Genomic DNA, 15,164 nt, shown 5'->3' with positions numbered 1-15,164 from the left:
CAGAAAAATTTCCAAACACATTCAATTTTCAAGAAGTCAATTAGGACATATCAATTTCCTCAAATCCTTTATGGAAAAGAAAGAAGAAAAAAAAAACCCAAATGGCCACAGAACAAGATATTCAGCATCGTAATTATTACAGGAGGAATGATCATCAAAACAATAACAAGAAATCAGATCCCACCAGTCCAAATGGATATCCTCAAAGGTCTACAAACAGTAAAAGCAGGAGAGAGCCAGGACATGACCGAACCCCACTGCACGGGTGGTGGGGATGGACACGGCCATCACCTCAGAGAAGACAGCCTCAGCACGGTGAAGAGAGCAAAGCCTGGTATCCGCATCCACGGCGGGGCCTGTGTCCCCGAGAAAACCGTCATTCAGAAAGACACGTGCACCCCAACATTCACTGCTGCACTGCTTGCTGTAGCCAAGACACAGAGCCGCAAGGGGTCCTCTGACAGAATAAAGCTGATTGCAGACGCGGCACACAAATACCTTGGTGCTAGTCGGACTCACACGAGCAGCAGTAAAATGATGAAATTATGGACTATGTGAGATCATACACTAACTGTATTCAGCCAGGCAGGAAGAGGAGAGCGTATGATGTTCCTTCTAGGCAAATAAAAAAGTGATATATACAAACTAATTTACAACACAAAAGAGACTCTGAAAATTTAAAGAGAAACAAGGAATTACCAAAAAAAAAAAGAATAAATAGCCAGGGATGAATTATGAATTAAGGACTACTGTATACACAGAAACCTGTATCTGTAAGAGGTATTTCACAAGGATTCTCTCCTTCCTTCCCGTCCCTCCTTCCATCTACCTTCCTTCCACATATACACTTAAGTCTGTATCTCTAACATATACACCAAAAACCGTGTCTGTAATAGATGATTCACAGTGACTATCTCCTTCCTTCCTTCCACATATACACAAACCTATACCTGATGAGATGGTTGGATGGCATCACCAACTTAGTGGACATGAGATTGAGAAAGTTCCGGGAGATGGTGAAGGACAGAGAAGCCTGGCGGGCTGCAGTCCATGGTGTCACAAAGAGTCAGACATGACTGAGCAACTGAATAACAAAAAATAGATAATTCAAAGGATTATTTCCGTCCTCCTTTCTTTCACATATACAAAAAATCTGTATCTCTAATAGATACTAGGGGTTCCTTGGTGGCTCAAAGGTAAATAATATGACGGCAATGTGGGAGCCTGCATTCAACTCCTGGATCTAAAAGATCTCCAGAAGGGAATGGCTCTCCACTCCAGTTTTCATGCCTGGAGAATCCATGGAAAGAGGAACCCAGAGGGTTACAGTCCGTGGTGTCGCATACAGTCAGAATGGATACTTCAGAAGGACATAGTATTCAGCACAGGGAGCTTGCTCAACCTTGTTCAATAATCTTTACGGCAAAAAATTGAAAAAAGAACAGATATGCTGTACGTATGTCATAGCTGAATCAGGAGCCTGTACACTGACAACAAGCACAAAACTGCGAAACAAATATAGGTCAACACTGTATCGGCACTGGATTAAAGAGATGACTGTTGCCTATTTTATACCTTGCGATCTCCCTGACTTGGGCTGCTTTCCAATCCCTGGAATCTGACCAGGCTTGGGTCCCCATGATTGGCCTGGAGAGGGGTCGAGACAGTCAGGGTGGGTGCCCTTAATTGAGCCCCTCTTAAACCAATCTGGTTTGCTCTGGCTGGGACCATAGACCCTAGTGCACCCAAAGGATGGTGGCTTGATGCTCCAGCCACAAGGACCTTGGAAAAGTCACCTAGCCTCCAGGTCTGCTGGTTCTGGGGTCCCCAGCTGAAATCTCTTTCCAGAGTGCAGCCTCCTAGGCTCCTAAGCAGAAAGCAGTGTCCCAGGTTGGGATGAGTCTGAAAGGAAGGGTGAAGCCTTAAGGGGGAGAAGCAGTGAAACACAAGGCCTTGGTGTTTCTCAGGCACATCCCACTCTTATTCACAGCCCAGGAAGCTGACTTTCCTGAAGTCTCAGCTTGCCTGAAGAACCACAGTTGGACTGGGGGCTTCCCTGCTAGCTCAGCTGGTAGAGAATCTGCCTGCAATGCAGGAGACCCCGGTTTGGTTCCTGGGTCAGGAAGATTCCCAGGAGAAGGGAAAGGCTACCCACTCCAGTATTCTTGGGCTTCCCTGGTGGCTCAGCTGGTAAAGATTCCTCCTGCAGTGAGGGAGGCCTGGGTTTGATCCCTGGGTTGAGCTAATCCTCTGGAGGAGGGCATGGCAACCTACTCCAGTATTCTTGCCTGAAGAATCCCCATGGAAAGGGTAGCCTGGCGGGCTACAGTCCATGAGGTTGCAAAGAGTGGGACACGACTGAGGGACTAAGCACCAAGTTGGACATGAAATAGTGCTGCCGCCTCGTGGACATTTCCTGTAACTACAGCTTAAACACCTTGCTTACTGGCACCTCCATTCACAAGGACTGTGGGGTTGCTAATGACAACTGCCCTCAGGAAAGGTCCTTGGGCAGTTATTGCAGAAATAAAGTTCAAACACAACTGACTTTCAAGAAGCCAACTGCAACAGGTACATTTTATTCTCACACTTTAAGGAAAAATAAAGAAGATAAACAATCCCCAAAAGGACACAGGACAAGATGCCAGCATCCCTAATTATTACATGAGGAATATCAATCAAAATAACAACAAGAAATCTAATCACACTAGTTAGAATGGTCATACTAAGAAGTCTACAAATAAATGCAGTAGTGGGCTGGCAAGAGATGTAACACCCCCTGCTCCCTGCCTGACTCTGTCGCTGAGATTGACATTGGCAACAGCCACCGAAAGGACAGCCTCCCCATGCAAGGAAAAAAAAACTTTCGAAGGAGTCGAGCCTAGGATCTGACATACCCACACCTGCTCATATATCCCATGAAAAACATTATTCCAAAAGACATGCTCCCCAACATTCACTGCAGCACTACTTATTGCAGCTGAGACACAGACATGAGAAAATGTCCACCGACAGATTAAAGATGAAAGCAAATGTGGGACACATATATAGTGGGCTATCCCTCATCCGTGAAAAGCCACCACTGAAATTATGAGATTATGCCACTGGTCACTACAAGAATGGACCCTGGAGGATCATACACTAAGTGAAGTCAGCTAGAGACAGAGGAAGATAAAATAATATGATATCTATCACAGGCAAAATTTTAAAAATATACAAAGGACTTCATTTAAAACACAAAATACTCACTGAGAATTCAGTCACAATCAATCTCAAAAAAGGAACAATAAATGGGCAGGGATAAAATCAGAGGTCCAGAATAACACATACACAGGAATCTGTATCTGTAATGATGATCCCCCCTTCAAGGATCACTGCCTTGTCGTGGCAAAAGGACTTGCATAACTCATTGAAGCTGTGAGCCAAGCCACCCAAGATGAATGGGTCATACCGGAGAGTTCTGACAAAACGTGATGCACTGGAGGAGAGAATGGCAAACCACTCCAGTCTACTTGCCGTGAGAAGCTCATGAACCTGCTGTTAAAGAATGTAGTGAGTGCAATGGAATTCCAGTAGAGCTATTCAAAACCAGAAAGGATGATGCCCTCAAGGTGTTGCATTCCATATGTCAGCAAATCTGGAAGACCCATCAGTGGTCACAGGACTGGAAAAGGTCAATCCTCATCCCAATTCCCAAGAAGGGTAGTACTAAAGATGTGCTAACTATCAGACAGTTGCACTCATCTCCCATGCTAGTAAGATCAATGCTTAAAATCTTGCATGCTAGGCTTCAGCATTATGCGAATCAAGGACTTCAAGATGTCCAAGCTGGGTTTAGGAAAAGAAGAGGAACTAGAGATCAAATTGCCAACATTCGTTGGATCATAGAGAAAGCAAGGGAATTCCAGAAAAACATCTACCTCTGTTTCACCAACTACACTGACTGTGTGGATCATAACAAACTGTGGAAAGCTCTTAAAGAGATAGGAATGAATACCAGACCATCTTACCTGTCTCCTGAGAAACCTGGATGCTAATCAAGAAACAATAGTTGGAGCCCTGTATGAACAACTGATGGGTTCAAGATTGAGAAAGGAGGATGACAGGGCTGACTGTTGTCATCCTGTTTCTTTAACCTGTATGCTGAGCACATCATGAGCAATGCCGGGCTGGATGAGTTACAAGCTGGAATCAAGATAAGCGAAAGAAACATCAACAATCCCAGATATGTGGATGATACCACTCTAAGGGCAGAAAGTGAAGAGGAACTAAAGAGCCTCTTGATGAGGGTGAAGGAACAGAGTGAAAGAGCCAGCTTAAAACTCTGTATTAGAAATACTCAGATCATGGCATCCGGCCCCATTACTTAATGGCAAATAGAAGGGGAAAAAGTGGACGTCGTGACAGATTTCTTCTTCTTGGGCTCCAAAATCACTGTGGATGGTGACTGCAGTCATGAAGTGAGAAGATGATCGTTTCTTGGCAGGGAAGCTATGACAGACCCAGAAAGTGTGTTGAAAAGCAGAGACATTACTGTGCCGACACAGGTCCAAATAGTCAAGGCTATTGTCTTCCCTTTGGTCACATATGGTTGTGAGAGCTGAACCATGAAGAAGGCAGAACTCCAAAGAATTGATGCCTTTAAACTATGGTCCTGGAGAATATTCCTGAAAGTCCCTTGGACAGCAAGGATATCACACCAATCTTAATAGAAATCAACCTTGAATACTTATTGGAAGGAGTGATGCTGAAGCTCCAGAATTTTGGTCATCTTATACAAACAGCTGACTCATTGGAAAAGTCCCTGATGCTGGGAAGGATTGAGAGCAGAAGAAGAGGGTGTCAGAGGATGAGATGGTTGGATGGAATCACCAGTGCAATGGACATGCTGCTGCTGCTGCTGCTAAGTCGCTTCAGTCGTGTCCGACTCTGTGCGACCCCATAGACGGCAGCCCACCAGGCTCCCCAGTCCCTGGGATTCTCCAGGTAAGAACACCAGAATGAACATGAACTTGGGCAAATTTTGGGAGATGGTCAGTGCCAAGGATGGCCTGGTATGCTGAGGTCATGGGGTTGAAAAGATTTGGCCACGAAAGAACTAAACAGACATTTCTCCAAAGAAGACATACAGATGGCTAACACACACATGAAAAGATGTTCAACATCACTCATTATCAGAGAAATGCAAGTCAAAACCACAAACAGGTACCATCTCACGCCAGCCAGAATGGCTGCTATCAAAAAGTCTACGAACAATAAATGCTGGAGAGGGTGTGGAGAAAAGGGAACCCTTTTACACTGTTGCTGGGAATGTGAACTAGTACAGCCACCATGGAGAACAGTGTGGAGATTCCTTAAAAAACTGGAAATAGAACTGCCATATGATCCAGCAATCCCACTGCTGGGCAAACACACTGAGGAAACCAGAAATGAAAGAGACACATGTACCCCAATGTTCATCGCAGCACTGTTTACAATAGCCAGGATATGGAAGCAACCTAGATGTCCATCAGCAGACGAATGGATAACAAAGCTGTGGTATATATACATAATGGAATGTTACTCAGCCATTAAAAAGAATGCATTTGAATCAGTTCTAATGAGGTGGATGAAACTGGAGCCTATTATACAGAGTGAAGTAAGTCAGAAAGAAAAACACCAATATAGTATATTACCACATATATATGGAATTTAGAAAGATGGTAATGATGACGCTATATGTGAGACAGCAAAAGAGACACAGATGTATAGAACAGACTTTGGACTCTGTGGGAGAAGGCGAGGGTGGGATGATTTGAGAGAATAACATTGAAACAGGTATATTGCCATATGTGAAATAGATTTCCAGTCTAGGTTTGATGCATGAGACAGGACACTCAGGGCTGGTACACTGGGACGACCCTGAGGGATGGGATAGTGAGGGACGTGGGAGGGGGGTTCAGGATGGGGAACACATGTACACTCATGGCTGATTCATATGAATGTATGGCACAAACCACTACAATATTTTAAAGTAATTAGCCTCCAATAAAAATAAATAAATTTACAAATAAAAAAGAATTGTCATCTTCACGCACACACAAAAAAAGAGTCAGTCATGACTGGGCAACTGAACAACAATGATACCACAAGGATTATCCTCTCCTTACTCTCTTCCTTTCAAATATACACAGAAATCTGTATCTCTAACATATACAAGAAATCTCTCTCTGTCAGTGTTATAACTATCTCTTATAGATAATTCACAAAGATTATCCCCTCCCTTCCTTTCTTCCACAATCACAAAAAAGTCTGTATATCTAATACATAATCCAGAAGGACATGATATTCAGCAGAGCGAACTTTGCTCAACCTTCTGAAATAACCTATGGCAAAATAATCCCCCCAAAAGTGATAGGCTGTATGTATGTGCCATCACTGAATTAGGCAGCGGTTACTGACAAGAAGTGCAAAACTGGAGATTAAAGAAAAGTAAAAGATCATCGAAAAAGCAAGATAGTTTCAGAAAAATATCTACTTCCGCTTCATTGACAATGCCAAAGCCTTTGACTGTGTGGATCACAACAAACTGTGGAAAATTCTTAAAGAGATGGGAATACCAGACCACCTGACCTGCCTCCTAAGAAACCTGTATGCAGGTCAGGAAGCAACAGTTAGAACTGAACATGGAACAACAGACTGGTTTCAAATCGGGAAAGGAGTACGTCAAGGCTGTATATTGTCACCCTGCTTATTTAACTTATATGCAGAGTACATCATGAGAAACGCTGGGCTGGATGAATCACAAGCTGAATCAAGATTGCTGGGAGAAATAGCAATAACCTCAGATATGCAGATGACACCACGCTTATGGCAGAAAGTGAAGAAGAACTAAAGAGCCCCTTGATGCAAGTGAAAGAGGAGAGTGAAACTGTTGGCTTAAAACTCAACATTCATAAAAGTAAGATCATGGCATCTGGTCCCATCAGTTCATGGCAAATAGATGGGGAAGCAATGGCAACAGTGAGAGACTTTATTTTTGGGGGGGCTCCAAAATGACAGCAGATGGTGACTGCAGCCATGAAATTAAAAGATGCTTGCTCCTTGGAAGAAAAGCTATGACCAACCTAGAGAGCGTATTAAAAAACAGAGACATTACTTTCCCAACAAAGGTCCATCTAGTCAAAGCTATGGTTTATCCAGTAGTCGTGTATGGATGTGTGAGTTGGACTATAAAGAAAGCTGAGTGCTGAAAAATTGATGCTTTTGAACTGTGGTGTTGGAGAAGACTCCTGAGAATCCCTTGGACTGCAAGGAGATCCAACCAGTCCATCCTAAACGAAATCAGTCCTGAATATTCATTGGAAGGACTGATGCTGAAGCTGAAACTCCAATACTTCGGCCACCTGATGTGAAGAACTGACTCATTTGAAAAGACCCCAATGCTGGCAAAGATTGAAGGCAGGAGGAGAAGGGGCTGACAGAGGATGAGATGGTTGGATGGCATCACTGATGGATATGAGTTTGAGTAAACTCCAGGAGTTGGTGAAGGACACGGAAGCCTGGCGTGCTGCAGTCCATGGGGTTGCAAAGAGTTGGACACGACTGAGTGACTGAAATGAAAAGTAGGAAAAGGAATGCCCATTTGTTCCCTCCAACCTCCCTGACTAGGGCTGCTATCCCATCCCTGGATCCTGAGCAGGCGTGGGTGCCCATGCTGGACTGGTTGGGGTACAGACAGCAGGCAGGGTGCTAGTAATAGAGCTACCCCCCTCCAAAACTGTACTGTCTGGTTTGCGTGGCTGGGAACAATGTCCCAGGGCACCTAAAGGATGGTGGCCCAACCCTCTGACCTCCAGGACCTTGGAAAACCACCCAGACTCTAGGTCTCCTGGTGCTCGGGTGCCCAATTCAAGCCTCCTTCCTGACAGTGGAGCCTCCTCGGCCCCTCGGCAGGGTGCTGTGGCCCAGGCTGGGAGGAGGCTAGAGGGGACGGGTGAAGATTTAGGGGGAAGAAGTACTGAGACCATGCCCTTGAGTGTCTCCTCAGGCACTTTCCACTGTAATTCACCACCCAGGAAGCTGCTTTTCCATAAGGACCTCCTCACAAGGGGAACAAGAGTTGGGCATGCAGAGCTGCTGTTGCCTCGTGGACATTTCCTGTAATTACAACTTGACCAGCAGTGTGCACTTGCCCCTCCAATTCACAATTCTTGGGGGGCCGTTAATGACATGTTGCCCTCAGGAAAGATCTGGGCAGGTGTTGTAGAAACATTCCAAACAGAATCCACATTCAAACAGCCACTATGACAGTTAAAGAGCTGAAATTCATTGTGGAAAAAAAAAAACCAAACAACCACAGGACATGATGATCAGTGAGGGGAATGACAATCAGAATAACAAGAAATCAAATCCCATCAGTCAGAACGGACATCGTCACATGTCTACAAACAGTAAAGGTAGGAGAGAGCCAGGAGATGGTTGAACCCCACTACATGGTTGGTGAGCATGGACATTGCCAGTAGCCCTTAGAAAAGACAGTCTGCACAAGCCAAAGGGAAAAAACCTTTCGGACAAGCTGGACCTAGTATATCATTCCTCCTGCAATAGTTAGATGCTGAACGGCTTGTCCTGTGGCCATTTTTTCTTTTTTTCCCTAAAGGATTTGGGGAGAGTTACCTGTCGCACTTGGCTTCTTGAGTCGGTTGTGTTTGGAATTTATTTCTGCAATACCCGCCCAGGACCTTTTCCTGAGGGCAGCTGTCATTAGCAGCCCCACAGGCCTTGTGAATGGAGGTACCAGTAAGCACAGGTATACAAGTTGTAGTTACAGGGAATGTCCACAAGGGGGCAGCACATCTTCATGCCTAACTCTGGTCCTGGGGCAGCCAGAGCCTTAGGGGCAGCGGGTCTCCTGGCCTGTGATTTAGAGTGGAATGTGCCTGAGCAAACACTCAAAGGCTTATGTCTCACTACTTCTAAGCTTCTCCCTTCCTCTGCAGACTCATCCCAGGCTTGGCCACAGCCCCTGGTGAGGGGCCTAGAAGGCTGCACTCCCTTCAAAGGGCCTTGAATTTGGGACCCCAGCAACTTTGTTCAATGACCTCTATGGCAAAGAAGTGAGAAAAGAACAGATATGCTGTATGTATATGTCGTAACAGAATCAGGAGCCCTTACACTGACAAGCACAAAACTGCAAATCAAATACAGGTCAACATTGTATAGGCATGAGATTAAAGAAAAGAAAAGAAAAGATTAATGTCTATTTTATTTCCTCTAATCTCCCTGACTTGGGCCGCTCGCCACATCTGTAACCTGACCAGGCTGAGTCCCATGATTGGGCAGGAGAGGGGTTGAGACAGCCAGACTGGGTGCCCTTAATTGAGCCTGATCTTAAGTAACTACATCAACAAGTTGTAGTTACAGGTTTTGCCTTGGCTGGGACCATAGACCCTAGCGCACCCAAAGGATGGTGGCTCAACCCTCTGGCAACAAGGACCTTGGTAAAGTCACTATCCTCCAGGTCCCCTGGTGCTGGGGTCCCCAGCTGAAGCCTCCTTCCTGAGAGTGCAGCCTCCTAGGCACCTCAGCAGGGAGCAGTGTCCCAGGCTGGGATGAGTCTGAAAGGGAGGGGTGAAGCCTTAAGGGGAAGAAGTAGTGAGACAAGTTCTTGGGTGTTTGCTTAGGCACGTTCCACTCTTATTCACAGCCCTGGAAGCCAACTTTCCCAAAGGCTCAGTTTGCCTGAAGAACCAGAGCTGGACATGAAGCAGTGCTGCCATCTTGTGGCCACGTCCTATAATAACACCATGAAGAGCTGTGCTGCTGTTATTTAATATTCACAAGGATCAAGGGGCTCTAAAAAATTAAACACATGCCCTCAAGAAATGTCTTATGGGTGGTCATGAAAATAGAGTTCAAAACAAGGTAGGCATTAAAGAAGCCAATGTCACGATATAAGTTTAACTCATACCCTTTTAAAAAAATCACATGAATTGATGTCAACATCACTAAACATCAGAGAAATGCAAATCTAAACTACAGCAAGGCATCACATCACACTGGTCAGAATGGCCACTGCCAAACACTCTACAAACAGTAAGTGCTAGAAAGGGTGTGCAGACAAGGGAACCCTCCTCTATTGGTGTTTGGGATGTAATTGTAACAGCCACAATGGAGGACACAGCGAGGGTTCCTTCAGACATGAAAATGAGAATGAAATTAGAAAACTTCCTAAAACCATACACAAAATAAGCTCCAAATAGTACAAAGGTCTAAAGGTAATGATGGATACTATGAAATTCTTGAGAAAAATATAAATAGAACATGATTTGAGATAAATGCAGCAAGTCTGCTGTGGATCTACCTCTCAGAATAATGAACAATAAACCACAAATCAGAAAATGAGACCTCATTAACCTGAAAATCATTTGCCTACCTAAGGATACCCTAAATGAGAGACAAGCACAACCCTCAGAACAGGAAGAAAGATTTGCAAACAAAAACACCCAAAAGGAATTCATCTCCAAAACACACAAACAGCTCATGCAAATCAATATCAAAAATAAATACAACCCAAGAACAAAATGGGCCAAAGATTGAAACGGTTATTTCTCTGAGGAAGGCCTACAGATTGGAGTTAGGCACGTGAAAAGATACTCAGAATTACTAATTATTCTCTCTCTCTCTTTAGTCGCTAAATCATGTCCGACTCTTGCAACCACATGGACTGTAGCATGCCAGGCTCCTCTGTCCATGGGATTCTCCAGGCAAGAATACTGGTGTGGGTTGCCATTTCCTTCTCCAGGGGATCCTCCCGACCCAGGGATTGAACCCAGGTCTCCTGCACCACAGGCAGACTTTTTAACAACTGAGCTACAAGGGAAGCCCTAAAGTGAAATTCACTCAGTCATGTCCAACTCTTTGTGACCCCATGGACTATACAGCCCATGGAATTCTCCAGGCCAGAATACTCCAACCCTGGGATCAAACCCAGGTCTCTCGCATTGCAGGTGGATTCTTTACCAGCTGAGCCACAAGGGAAGCCCAAGAATATTGGAGTGGGTAGCCTGTCCCTTCTCCAGGGGATCTTCCTGACCCAGAAATGGAACCAGGGTCTCCTGCATTGCAGGTGGATTCTTTACCAACTGAGCTATTATTAGAGAGACGCAAATGAAAAGTCCAGTGAGCTAAGCACTCACATTGGTCAGAATGGCCATTTCACAACATCTTAAAGAATAAATGCTAGGACTTCCGTGGTGGTGTAGTGATTAGGAATCAGCCTGCAAATGCAGGAGACACGGGTTTGATCCCTGGTCTGAGAAGATTCCACATATGTGGGACAACTAAGCCCATGGCCCAAAACTGTGGAGCCTGTGCTCTAGAGCCCTTGAACCACAACTGTTGAGCCCTCACAATGCAACTCCTGAAGCCTGGTGCTCTACAGCCCACATTCTGTAAGCAGAAGCCACCACAACGAGAAGCTGCACAGTGAAACTAGAGAGTAGCCCCCGCTTGCTGCAGATAGAGAAAACCTATGCTCAGCAACTAAGACTCAGTGCAACCAAAGATAAATGCATAAATAAAATTATTTTAAAAAGAATCAATGCTAGAGGGGGTATGGAGACAAGGGAACCCTCCTGCACCGTTGATCGCAATGTACACAGGCTCATCCAGGGGGGAGAACACATGGAGGTTCATTTAAAAAATAACATACAAGTATCTCAGGACCCAGCAATCCCACGTCTGCGCATAAATCTGGAGAAAATAAAAATTTTAAAAGTTACAGGAACCCCTCCGATCTTGGCCCCAGAAGGTACAACAGCCAAGTCTGGGAAGCAAGCTAATTGATGAAAGTACAGATGAATGGATACACAGTGGGGTTCATACACACAATGCAATATTTCTCAACCATAAAGAAGTAGGAGATAATTCCAAGTCCAGCCACAGAAAAGAAGGTCAAGGTGATCATTTCAAGTGAAGTAAGGGATACAGGGACAGACAAGTATCATATATCACTCCTAGATATAATCTAAAAATGGATGCAAATGAACTTCTTTACAAAAGAGAAACAGATTCACAGACTTAGAATCTAAGAAACTTACGGTTACTAAAAAAGAAATGTGGAGGGGGCGGGGAATAATTAACTGGCTCAGATCAATGTGTACACGTTAGAACACGTGCTACTGTTGTTTAGTCAGGCATGTCTGACTCTGTGCGACCCCGTGGACTGTAGCCCATCAGGCTCCTCTGTCCATGGGAATTCCCAGGCAAGAATACTGGAGTGGGTTGCCATTTCCTCCATCAGGGGAGCTTTCTGACCCAGGGATCAAACCCATGTCTCCTGCACTGCAGGTGGATTCTCAGTCACTGAGCCATCAGGGAAGCCATAGAACAGGTGCTGAAGGGCTCTTAACAGTCACAAGTCCAACAGGGCTTTAAATGACACCCGTCCTCAAGAGATGTCCTGGGAAAAATCATTGCAAAATAGTTCCAAACAGGGCCAAGTTTCAAGAAGCCACTTTCAAGAGGTAAATTGTACTCACAAGGTATAAAATAATAAAAGCACATGGGAAGATACTCCACATTAACAATTATTAAATCAATGCCAATCAAAACTTCAATAAGCTATCACCTTGCACTAGTGACAATGGCCATCATCAAAAAGATCTACAAAGAATACATACTGTAGATAATGTACAGAAAATAGAATCTTCCTACAACCTTGGTGGGAATGTAACTGCTGAAGTCATGATGGAAAGCAGCATGGGTGTTCCTTGAAACATTAAACATAGAGGTATCATATGATACTGCAATCCCATTCCTGGGCTTAGATTCAAAGAAAATCATCATTCAAAATGACACGTGTACCTCGATTTTCAGAGCAGCACTGTTTACAATAACTAAGACTTAGAATCCACCAAAATGTCCACTGACACAATTATGAAGACTACATTGTACATCTATGTACTAAAATACTACTCAGCCTTAAAACAGAATGAAATAATCATATCGGCAGCAGCAATGGATGAACCAAGACATTATAATTCTATGTGAGGTAAGTTAAAAAGACAAACATCTTAAGATATCATGTACAGTTAGAATATATAAATTCACACCGTTGAACTAATGTACAAAACAGAAACAGCCTGAGAAAAAGAAATTCTGATCAAAAGAAAGTTAGAAGGGAGGGATAAATTAGGAGTTTGGGATGGAAATATACACATGAAAAATGTCAAGCTGATAATGAAAAAGGACCTACTGAAGAGAACAGGGAACTCTCCCGACAAACTATAATAACCTATATGAGAAAAAAACAGAAAAAGAATATATATACATCCACGTATAACTGAATCAAGTTCATGTACACCTAAAACTAAACATCGGAAATCAACTCTACTCGAATATAAAATAACAATTCAATTACAAGCTAAATCACCTTAGCTTGGTCTAGGGGAAACCAGACAGTTGTGACCCTGTGAATCAGCATGTGGTATGCTGTGATATTAATATGATACAACCAAAGGTTTTCACTCAGCAAAACACAGAGCAGCAGCCCACTCAAAGGTGCCTGACCTCAGGCGAGTGTGGCAAGATGAAGAGAAGAAAAAGGGCCACAGGTTAGTCAGGGAAACACCCTCAGTTCAGATGTTGGGAGTCTCCGAGGAGACAGGACACACTGCAGGTAAAGAGCAGATATGTGGTCTCTGTGGACACAGGATCCTGACCCACATGGACGGGGGGGAGACCCACACAATCCCCAGAGCCTGCACCTGGGGACACACATCCACAGTCTCCAAGGTGACACCACCTCCCCAGACCCTGCACCTGGGGTTGCATGACCCTTGGTTATGACACCAGGTCTCTGCTGGTTAGACCCCTAAAGTGGAAATGAATGGGTTCCTGTAAACTCCTGGTATGGTAGGAAGAAGTGTAGGGTCTGTCTCCTCTCCCCTCAGTTGTTTTAGAGAAGTCCTCCTCTTTTTCTTTTGGTTCTGTGTGATTTTTTTGATGGTTTGAAAGCTCATGCTAGAGGTGAACACACTACCTTGGTTCTGGCAGGCTCTGTCTTTCTCGTCCTGCTGAGGTGCTGAGAAAACAGGAGAGCTGGGCTGGGAGACGAGGGGCAGCTCTGTTCTCCTCGGAGGAGAGAGTCGACTGGAAGGAGAGCACAGCCGCAGGCTCACCTGCTGCCCATTGACTTTTTGTCCGATCCCTGTGCCCTGGAACCAATTCACCAGGGGAACCTGCCTCCCTACTCAACCTGAATGTGCTGGAACATTGGAATGATTACCAGGTAGCCCACCTAATGGAGAAGGAAATGGCAACCCACTCCAGTGTTCTTGCCTGGAGAATCCCAGGGACAGGGGAGCCTGGTGGGCTGCCGTCTATGGGGTCACACAGAGTCGGACACGACTGAAGCGACTTAGCAACAGCAGCAGCCCACCTAAAGAATCTCCAGGAGCCCCAGGGAAGGTGAACCTGGCAGGGGGAAAGACTAAGAGCCCAACCGCAGCACTCACCCCTGGGAGGGCCATGGAGCCCCACTCAGAGAAGAGCACGGCTACCCAGAGAAGCCCACCTCAGCCCCAGACCCCAGACATCTGAGCAGTGACATTCAGACGCAGGCATGGAGTTTTCCAGGGCACAGGCCAGGTCTCCATGTCCTAGTGCACACAGATTAGTCAGGTCTAAATGTTTTCATTGCACAAAACACACGCTCTCATCCAAACATAATCAGCGTAGACTATATATATATGTATATATACACTTCATATATGAAGTAAAAGAAATCCTACCAATTTCATATATGAAATATGCACTTCCTTGTTCATATATGAAATAGAGAAAATTCTGCCACTTTCATCGATGAAATATGCAGCTCTCATTTCATATATAAAATATAGAAAATTTTACTTTTCAATTTGTGCCTATTTTCATATATGAAATATAGAAAATTCCACCACTTTCATATATGATATATGGACCTCTATTTTCATATGAAATATAGAAAATTCCCTTTTCAGAGATGAAATATGCACACAAAATTTCATATATGAAATATAGAAAATATTAACATAATGCCATTTTCAGCAACATGGACCTAGAGATTATTCTACTAAGTAAGTCAGAAAGACAATGACAAATACCATATGATTTCACTTATATGTGGAATCTAATATACG

The 15,164-nt window shown here is 44.4% G+C and overlaps 1 protein-coding gene across 1 annotated transcript in view; it reads left to right on the top strand.

Annotated features, from left to right (window-relative positions):
* Nucleotides 1-9,232, top strand: part of LOC145528465 (uncharacterized) — a 59,495-nt gene extending 50,263 nt beyond the window's left edge. The window contains exon 6 of the mRNA XM_081546822.1: nucleotides 8,982-9,232. Coding sequence (XP_081402948.1) covers nucleotides 8,982-9,014 — 33 coding nt within the window. The 3' untranslated portion in view covers nucleotides 9,015-9,232. The remainder of the gene's footprint in view (nucleotides 1-8,981) is intronic.
* Nucleotides 9,233-15,164: the final 5,932 nt, after the last annotated feature.

The sequence above is a fragment of the Giraffa tippelskirchi genome, chromosome 12 (genome assembly GCF_054371585.1).
Source record: "Giraffa tippelskirchi isolate mGirTip1 chromosome 12, T2T-mGirTip1v1.2.pri, whole genome shotgun sequence".
Lineage (NCBI taxonomy): Eukaryota > Metazoa > Chordata > Mammalia > Artiodactyla > Giraffidae > Giraffa > Giraffa tippelskirchi.
The sequence above is the reverse complement of the archived record's forward strand: the minus strand, read 5'-3'. Positions and strand labels throughout refer to the sequence as shown.